At 44.5% G+C, this 10236-nt stretch overlaps 1 protein-coding gene across 2 annotated transcripts in view; it reads right to left on the bottom strand.

Moving 5' to 3' along the window:
- Window positions 1-2152: 2152 nt before the first annotated feature.
- FAM160B1 (family with sequence similarity 160 member B1) overlaps window positions 2153-10236 on the bottom strand; it is a 108598-nt gene continuing 100514 nt past the window's right edge. Inside the window, exon 17 of one of the 2 annotated variants that reach the window (XM_029610467.1) lies at window positions 2153-8934. In XM_029610467.1, the coding sequence (XP_029466327.1) occupies window positions 8829-8934 (106 nt within the window). In that variant the 3' untranslated portion in view covers window positions 2153-8828. The remainder of the gene's footprint in view (window positions 8935-10236) is intronic. The other variant, XM_029610469.1, reaches the window with a different exon arrangement.

Here is a 10236-nt window from a genome sequence, read left to right as displayed (position 1 = left end):
GATAGTGACGACAGATGTGATACCTTTGCTTGTCAACAATCTATGCAAAAATTCTGTACCGAACAGTAATAGCACAGAGGATACCTTTCTATGTACAGATGTGTTGTTGGCACCCGCCTGCTTCGGCACTGAACAGCACATCTTCTCTCCCTCTTTAAATGAGGGAGAATGGCGACTGCATCAAGACATTTTCGAGTCATGGCTCACAATTATTCACAAAGCAACATACAATCTTGCTCCGATCAAGTTAAGCACCCAACTCCAACCTCATACTTCATCCAGACCAACTAGAAGCGCATACAAGGGCACATTGCAAGCCCCACAGGTAAAATCATCACTGAGCAAAAGAGCACTATCTTCAGGAGGACCCCACCAATGGAATGCGCTCCCCCCAGATCTAAGACTAGAACCAAGTCATCAGGAGTTCAAAAAAAAGCTAAAAACATGGCTTTTAACCCTAATCATGGGTTATCTCACTGTTTTTCCTATTAGGATTTTTTCAACTGTACCTTAATTTTTGAGCTCTTTCATCTTTTGTATTTATACTGTACTCACAATTCATTTACTCTATCTCTTTTATATTTATTTTCTATATAATATTTATTACCATATTACTATGTTTAATTGGTTATCTATTCTATTTGTTCCATCATTATTGTTGTTGTTCTATTGTTACCTGTTTTATTGTTCAACTGTTCTATGTAAAGCCCACTACTCTTTTTGGGCATTTAAAAGTTGTATGTGAACCGGATTGATTTGTAGTTCCTACAAGAACTTCGGTCTATAAAAATAAATAAATAAATAAATAAATGGCGCTTAGCATTAGAAGACTCTGCCTTTTTTTGATTTAGGCAATGGTCCCTCAGCTGGTGATGGTTTCCTCTTTGTTGATTTGGAGGCCTCAGAAGACATTACAAATTCTTTTAACATATAGCTTCTGGATCTTCTTTTGGAATGACAGTATATAAAATACCTAAATAAATAGGAATAGCCTAGTGGTTAGAGCAGGGGGCTACGAACCAGGAGACCAGGGTTCGAGTCCCGCTGTGACTCCTTGTGACCTTGGGCAAGTCACTTTACCTTCCCATTGCCTCAGACCTACAGTACCTGAATGTAATCCACTTTGAAGCGCTGTGAAAAGCGGAATATAAATCTAAAGAAATACATCTTCTGTCCCTGGGGGGACATTCAAGCAAAGGCAACACCAATAAAACACATCATGTGATAGACCCCAGCAGTTGTACAGGTCCAGTAAGAACATCTTGTAGAACAGCAAGGATATCATTGCGAAAAAAAAAAAAGCAGAAGCCAAGTCAAAATCAATTTTGGAGAAGTAAAGTAACTTTTGTTTTTAGAAGACTTGTGACATGAAAAAAGAATATATTAACTAAGAAAAGTGAAAAGAAATCAAAGAAAAAATGTGGTGAGTGGCTGAAGGAGAGAGAGCAAAACACGTTCTCTCTTGCCAGCAGAAGAAAAAAAAGACCAAGGAGACTTGTGCGGCAGCTCCACAGGAACATCTGCACCCACTTAGAAATCCTTCTTGGGTTTTCTGAGCTCTGAGATAGCTAATCAGCCCTGAAAGTTTGCATTGGGCTCTTATATTTTGTGACAACAAAATGTGCTTGTTAAATTTAAGGAAACTGCCTGTTTAGACAGATTACTACAAACATTTCTCTGGTCATATTATATAAATTGCCAGCTCAGTGCTACCACTTTAAATTATTGCTCTATATTTTATTGCATGCACATTTTTAGGGGGGGGGGAGAGGAGAAGAGATGCACTGTGCACAAGTGTCTGTGTGTGTGTAGGGAGAAGAGGATAAGAGATGCACTGTGCACAAGCGTGTGTAGGGAGAAGAGGATAAGAGATGCACTGTGCACAAGTGTCTGTGTGTGTGTGTAGGGAAAGGCAGTGTGTGCCTATGAGCCCAAGACTCCCAATTCTCTTAACAATCTAGCAATCTCCTCAGCCTACAGGTCCCTCCCTCTGGTGGGTCCTCCCATGTCTGTGGTCATCGAGCTGCACAGTATGCATTTATCACAGGGCTTGTGACTGCTGGCTGATTGTGATATGTGCAAAGCTAAAGCAAAAACAAGAGAAATCTGTCTCAATATCCTGTTGTATACAAAGCAAGCAGGAGGCTGGAAAGGCAAACCATTTATAATACTTTATTGTACAGGGAAGAGAAGAGTCAGATCCTGCTTATCACTGCCTTGCAGATAACATGGTACATATGTAGGGAATCAAACAAAATCAGCATTTAATGAATTCTACTCAGACGAAAGTTAAAAATATTTCCAGAGTCATTTTCTGAAAATTCATGCAAAACAGCTGTCATGTTGGTGAAAAGGGCAGCCCCAGCACCCAGACAGACGGCTGCAAATGCCTTGCTGAATGGCTGCTTTTAGTCTTTTTTCCTTCATTTGGTTTGTTTGGGAAAGAGACTCCAAAAATCCCACTCCTTGGCTGCAGGGTACAAGACGGAAGCGCAGGGGTGGCCCTAGGACTATGATTTTCGGAAGCTGGAAAACTGTCCCTTAAGCACAGAAATGGTAAGCGCGTGGCTGCAGACGATGGGTGGCGGGTGCAGAACGGTCTTTAGTAACGCAGCACTCTCAGCAAACAGGAGCGTTAGGGTCAGGCTGAATCTGCTGAGAAACAAATGACCGAAAAGACTGTTTCAGGAGCGTCTCAGCCCCTTCTACTGCTATGGACCTACATTTTATTTTGGTGGCTGCAATGCTGATGGGTAATGCTTAGTTGCCAACCGGCTCCGGTTCAGGCTGATCCGGTCTCGGTTCTGCCTCCCTGCAAGACCAAGTTAACTCAGGCCTTAAGTTCCCCTTGTAATTCCCTGGCTCCCGGCAACAGTAAATTGAGCGTCCGGGCCAATCTTTCATCCCTGTTCTCTCAATGGGCAAATGAAATTGGGCCTCTAAGCCTGAGAGACTCCACACCCCCAGATCTTCCCACGTACTTTCGTCGAAGGCCCCCCTTGATCCTTTGCTGGCAGGCAGGAAGCCCGTTTCCCTCCTGCTGTTTGCAGCGTCAAATCTAAAATGGTGGCACCTGCTCGCCCAAGCATGACGTAACACTGAGGTTAAAACCAGCAGGTAAAATGCCTTACCCAGCCAGTACATGGAGTCCCTCCGTCTACTGTTTGCCACTCAGTAGGCTTAGCACATCTCTTCTTTTTGCTTTAGAGATGTTACAACGTGGACCGATGTCATGCTGCATATTGTTAACCGATCGAGAAGAAAATGACCCCTCCCCCCAGCTGCTTGCAGTTTCTGCACTTTGGCATCCGTTGTCTACATCCCGGTGCTATCCACCTTATATAAATATTTATTTTTTTCCTAACTACTCTTGTAATGTTTAAAAAAAAAAAAAAAAATGTGCCTGGATTCCCTGGGAATTTTGCCAAAAATTAAAACCGATCTCGTCGATTCCTACACACGTGCAAGCCAGACTGCCGTCACATCTCCTTTAGCCCTTATTCTGTGTCTGAAGAGAAATATTTTACTTAACACGACGACCGATACATCCTAAAGGAGAAAAGCATTTTCTTATCCCTGCTCTGGGAGAAAGAGAGCGAGTTGCCGGGCAGCTAGTGCCCTGCAGTAGAAATTGGTACCAATATTTACAATTGCAGCTGGAGTAAACAAGCTAAGGTTTCTGTCCTGCTATATATATTTATATATATATATGTACAGAAGCGATGTACAAGTGGGCGGAAGCCGTGTATCCAATCACAGCTCTCGTATTGCACAAAAGGGGTAAGTGAGAGAACACTGAACACAGACGAGAGGTGAATGCTAGGAAGGCTACAGTCGTTACAAGCGTGTAAGATGAAAAGACAAACTTCCTGGAGCTAGCTACATATTACATAACACTTTCTAAATCACCCAGCAAGTATATAATGTGGGGAGGAAAAAAAGTAAAAATGTATAATCTTATTCTGAGAAATGTGCACCGACGGGGATTTTATTTAAGCCGCAGCCCATAATGGACAGAATTTTTTTAAGCTGATACAGAATCCGCCAGCTCCTGTGTGTGTAGTGCTAGATGACAGTTTTCAATGCATGTTTTATTTTAGAAAATCAAATCTCGTCTGCCAATGAAATGCACCGGAAACAAAAAGCAAAGCTATTTACTTCCAGAAGCAGCGTGAATGGCAAGGTGTTGGTCTGAATGAGAGACGCTGGGGTTCAGCTCCCTTCTCCATCATAGCACCACCTCCGACCTTGAGGGCTCTTCAGGCAGCTGCTACCCCAGGGGAGGTGTCTGCCTCTGGGGACTTCCCATCCAGTTCTAGGCCTGCAAAAGGGGCAGAACTGGAGGTGTGTGATGAGGAAGAGAGGAAGCAAGGTGGGGAAAAGGCAACCCTCCTTCCTCCAAACACAGAAACTGCTATGACAGATGTGCCTTTTTTTTTTTTCATACTGCATAGAACTGCTCAGTAGCACTATACACACCAGTGGAGATTCAATTACCTAAAAAAATTAGAGCCGTTAGTATGAATTAATGAGTTAGAAGTGCATTCTTCTGCTCCATCATTTTGCAAACATTGCTTCCAGCTATCTACATATGGCTGCATTTACTGGTGACAGATAAATCACTTGGTTTGTTTTTTTTATACTTGTATTTCCTGCAGAGTAAAAATAGAATAATCAAGCTCAGGATGTGTTCTTTGCTGAACAGATGCTATAAAATTCCAGTAGCTGGCATTAGACAATGAATGTCCTGCTCTCGGCTAAAAGGCCAGCAAAATACATCCCAAGCTTTGCATGCACATTTTTCTGTGCAGGAACAGGGTAATTTTAACTACTGCACTAAGCAGCTATGAGTTACAGAAAAGCAGCCTGAAGAGTTTTATTCTTACACAGCGATGTTTATTGCTATTCAGGCCCTTAGCTCTCTTTCACTGTATCCTCAGGATTGTTAATAAATAACCAGAGATAAGACAAACATTAACAAATAAAAAAAAAACAGGCAGCTGAGTTCCACCTGCCATGCACAGATTCCATCAGAGAGGAAATGACACTTATTCCATTGGTCTATTTCTGTTTCAAAATAATTTTCAAAATCAAAGTGCATGAATACAACCAAAACATTAAATAAATGATAAATTCACCAGCAAATGTTATTTTCCCTTGTCATCTACAAATAAAGCCTTATTATGCCAAGTCCTGGTTCTGGCCCTTGGTGCAGGAGCCGGCACCATCTCCCCACAGCTCCTTTTCTCCAGCTCCCCCAGATTTGGGTTAGAAGTGGAAAAGACATGCTCTGTAAGCCTTCACTACTACGATTACATTTACTACATAGTAAACATTTTCAAAAGGGTATTATTAAGAGCCAGGCAATCCTTTTTGGCATCTGCACACCTTAAATGGACTTTGTATGAAGTTTGGGCAAACAGCCCTAGTAAAAGAGAATGGCTCTCTTAACATGTAAGAATTATAACCAGAATGGGATTGCACCTGGAACGAACCAACTGAAACGAATGTTCTCAGGGAGGTGGAGCCTCCGGTGCGGACTTTCATTCAATCTCAAGTCAGCGAGAAACAGAATGGAAAATGCAATGAATTCTCCCTACAGCAGAAATGCCATCACTTCTGGTGACAAACGGACATGCCAGGAGAGGCAACAGCAATGTCATTCTGCCATCAAAATTAAACAGAGGTTCCCCCAGGTAGCAGAGAGCACCAGGAGGTATAGATGTCTCTTGTCAGGATATGGCCACAGCATTAGCTCTTCCTTTTTCCTCAAGTTGCTTCTGTTAAATTAGAAATATAATAGCAAACACACAGTACAGTAAAAAGTAAACCATGGCTCATTCAGTAGGCCTCTAGCAGATGAACACATGTCTGACATCACTATTAAAATGGCTCCTTCCTGTATTCATTAAATCATAAAATGTTAAAAAAAAGAGAGAGAATAATTTCTTCCACAATGTGCAAGATTACAGCTATAAAATCCTAACGGTGGGTACATTAACCTCTCTCTAGTTTTTCCTCTATGAAATCAGTCTGCAGCATCGCACTTATCCTATACACCACAGCACAGGCGAGCACTGATGCGTTGCCTCCAGCTGGATGTCTCGGAGAGAGCTCAGGGAGCAGCAGTAAAGGGTCTGAATGTCTCGGAGACAGGTGGGGGCGGCGGTGAAGTTGACGGGTTTGGGCCTGGTTTTACTGATTCTGTGGGGGTGCAACCAGTAATGGTTATGCATTGATCAGAGTTTTGCTTTTAGTTAGCAGTTTGTGCCTTAAGTTCAACAGTAAACTATCACAGGAGGCAGTGCTCACTGCCCCCTGGTTGGAGAAGGAGTGCTAGCCATTTATAAACTGCAAAAGCTAGACTAGACTCAGGGGGGACACACACATTCATCCACGTGGATAAACTTATCGGGCTAACCTGCATGGGATATCAGCAGTGTACCCATGCCACTGAATATACCCCCCCGACTATCCCAAAGTTAGCTGGATACGTTTTTAGACCCCTCTCAGGCAGTCCTAAGGTTAACCCTGTCAGCTCAGCCAGATCATGCTGAATATCGGCATTATCCAGCTAAGTTAGCCAGATAACTTTGCTCCGCCCCAGAATACCCCCAATTTATCTGGCTAAGTTTTTACCCAGCTAAGTCAAGGGTGGTCAAACCAGGGGAAAATTTTAAAAATGGGGTTTGTCTGGCCAAGTCATTAAAATATGGACTTCAGATTGCACTGGAATCCCTGGTCTGTGCATGGCGACGGGAGGTAACAGGGGAAAAGCCCTGGGTAACTACCAATGAAGGCTCATGGTTTCCTAGTTACAGAGGCTGGAAACCCAGAACGAGGAGTAGGAAAGAAGAACCAGTAAAATACTAAAAACTAAACTCTGAATGGAGCACTGCTGGCTCCTTGGGACCACACCCTTGTTTAAAAATAAGACTTGTCCTGAGTAAAAAACTGTAAGGAAATCTTTTCCATAACAGGTAGCGTAAAGAGAAAAGCAGTGGGGACGTTTATTTATAAAACCACCATGAAACTGCTTTAAAATAACCGGGGAAATCACCTTCCCTAGCAAAAAAAAAAAAAAAAATCATGCCCACCGCTCTGGGTCTTATTAGGCAAAATAATTTCTCTCCGCTGGAGGCTAAATTCCAGACTTCCGAGAGATCCTGCCCTGCCCACACGAGTGCCAGAAACTCCTGTATCCGTGCACCCGGCTACAGAGCCACCTCCACCCTGAGACGGCCTCCACGACTGAACCCAGGCACGCGGGATGAGTCCGTCTCACGCACAGTATATCACAGAGCAACAGCCGACGGCACGAAAACCGCCCTCTCCTCAGCTCTCCGAGGAGGAAAGCAAAAGAAAAACGCGCGTGCTTCCTACAGAAACGGCATCTGCTGTTCCACAAATGCTGGCCTACGGGTCAGAGATGAAGGCAGCCGAGGAATAGCTCCGCAGCTAGTTTTTTTTCCCTAAAAACAAACACTCACAATTTCAGTTCTCAATGTTCCTGAACCTTAAGCTTATTTTCTTTTGAGCCAATCAGCCCTTTTGATTCATGGGCACGTATGACTGGTACAGGAGGCTGATGGTCCGACTCCTATTCGGATCCTTGGACGTAAGCACCGGTTCTCCAATGAGTCTGCTTCACCTGCCAATCCTAGCAACTTGAATCAAAACCCAACTTCTATCACGTAAACAGAAAATTAAAAACCAAGACTTTAACAACGAAACCTACCGTGAAACACCCCCTTGCAAGTACTCGCCTATACTGCGGCACGAAGCGGTAACAGTTAGGCCCTTGCCGGGACACACAGTGCCAGTCAAATAATAATTTAGAAATATACTCTTAGACTTACAATGCCAGTTTTTCAAGGCACAACACAAAATCTTACTTAAATCAACTTCCTTTAAGTAACACAATACTGTTGGCATGATAGCTACAGCCTGCGAGCGCATGGTATCTCTCACTGGGACGGGCTGCCCTCACCAGCCGCACGCCTACGGCAGCAGCGTGAAGGGCCACGTGTGCCCTGCCACATGGGGTAAAGCAGCAGCACTGCACACACGGAATACTTCCCACCGCGTGCTGTGTGCGTCTGCCGGAGAAACCGGCCTCCCGAGCCTCGGAATTCCCCCTCTCTTACCCCACGGGGGGGCAACAAATAATTCAAGCTTTCAACCAACTACATCCCCCCTCCCTCCCTCTTGAGCTACGACTTTTTATTCTTTTTCTTTAAAAGATTTGTAAAAAAAAATGGAAGAAAAGCTGTGCTGGGTAAGGCGCTCGTGGCTCTGGGGCTGGCAGCTGGGATATATTCCTGGCCGTGTAGACAGGATAACCGGGAGGGAAGGGTTGGGCCGACCGACCCTTATTTCTGCCAGCGTCTGCCACATAAGCGTGATACCAGAACATCCGGGGAGGCCTGATCCAGACGTAAATATCAGATGCAAGTTTTCCCATCTTTTTAGGCTCTGCAAACTATGGCTAGTTATGTTTTTTCAGGGAGGGAGAAAACAGAAGACCATGGGCCCAGAACTTTTATAAGTAAGTCCCGTCACCCAATACAAAAAAAACCAAAACCCAACAAAAACCCTCATTATCTTCAAACAAACATAGGTAACAGAAGACCATCGATAAACCCCAATGTCTTTTTTTGCTGTGATTTGACTCGGTGATACATCCCCAGCTCCACTGAAGCACGGCGATGGGGACGACGACGCACGACACGCTGGAGCGGGTTTCTGCCTCGTTGCCCGAGCAAGGTTTCACCTTCTGAAAAAAATACACAGCGTCTCCTGGGCTACATCCGTCCGGCCGCCGCTGCTCACGGCATGGTCGAGGCATGGTACTTGACAAAGGCGATGGCTGCCAGCTCCTTGCAGAACTCTTCCAAGATGATCACCCCCTCCAGCAGGGTCATGTGGTCAATTCTGGGGGGGGAAAAAAAAAAAAAAAATCTGCGATAAAATAAATAAATAAAAGCTAAGCAAACGGTTAGAGGACAATTTTCAAATAGCGTGTGTAGCTGCAAAGCACGGAGGTGCTTTTACCGTGCATATTTTGCTGTTCATTTTTATATCTTTATTCACAGGGGCCCCTGATCCCCCCACAGTTCCTCAGCTGCAGGAGGGGGAGGCTAGGACATTGTAAGCAGCAGTGGCCGTGGGCCAGTACATCTTTTCTGGCTTCCTCTCCACACACGTGCACCAATCCAAGCATCCTTGGACTACAAGCTCAGCAGCGGCAACATGGCACCTCACGCTGCTTCCTCTTTCCGTGCCTGACGGGGCCGGAACATCATGCTTTAAACCGCAAGGCACTGTGCGCACCAGCTCCGGTCGGCGCAGACGTGCCGCGTTGCCGCTGCCTCGGCTCTAGTCTAAATAGGAATGTATTTGATTAGAATGTAAGCACTACTGAGCAGGGACCGTCTCCATTATGTGTTGTACGTCGCGTAGCGCTACAGGAACGCGTAGTAGCAGAAGTAAAAAGGGAGGTGATATTGCCCCTGTGTAGGTTACGGGTGAGACCTCATTTGAAATATCGTGTCCGATTCTAGAGACCGCACCGTCGAAAGGTTATAAACTGGTTGAAGTCGGTCCGGAGGGAGGCTACTAAAATGGTCAGTGGTCTTCGTTCTATAGCATATAGGGACAGACGTAAAGGTCTAAACACGTACACTTTCGAGGAAATGCGAGACAGGGGAAATAGAAGGAGAGAGAGAGAGACATTTTAAGGTTTCCATGCACAGGACATGAGCCTCTTTCAATGGAAAGGAGGATCTACAACAAGAGGTCTTGGGATGAGGTTGGAAGGGGGTAGACTCAGGTGTAATATTAGGAAATATTTCTTTACAGAGAGGATGGTGGATGCATGGAGCGGCCTCCCAGAGGAGGTGAGAGAGATAAAAACAGTATCTGATTGCAGGAAAGCATGGGTTAAACACAGGGATCACGGAGGGAGTGATGGGAAATGTAAAGCTAAATTAGTTGGGTGGATGGCCAGACTGGATGGGCCATAAGGTCTCTTTCTATCTAAAGGTTGAAGGGTGAGGAATAGAATAAAGGGTGCACATCTGTCATTACAAAAAGGTATACAGCTAAGACATTAATAAAGAAAATATCACAGGAAGCCTGCTGACCTAGGAATACAAACCGCTTCCAGTTTGTATTTTATATCTACGGTACACAAATAAAGTATCATTCTTGAAAAAGCCCTTAAACTGAGATGAT

Source organism: Rhinatrema bivittatum, chromosome 7 (genome assembly GCF_901001135.1).
Source record: "Rhinatrema bivittatum chromosome 7, aRhiBiv1.1, whole genome shotgun sequence".
Lineage (NCBI taxonomy): Eukaryota > Metazoa > Chordata > Amphibia > Gymnophiona > Rhinatrematidae > Rhinatrema > Rhinatrema bivittatum.
This window is presented reverse-complemented; position numbering and strand designations above follow the sequence as displayed.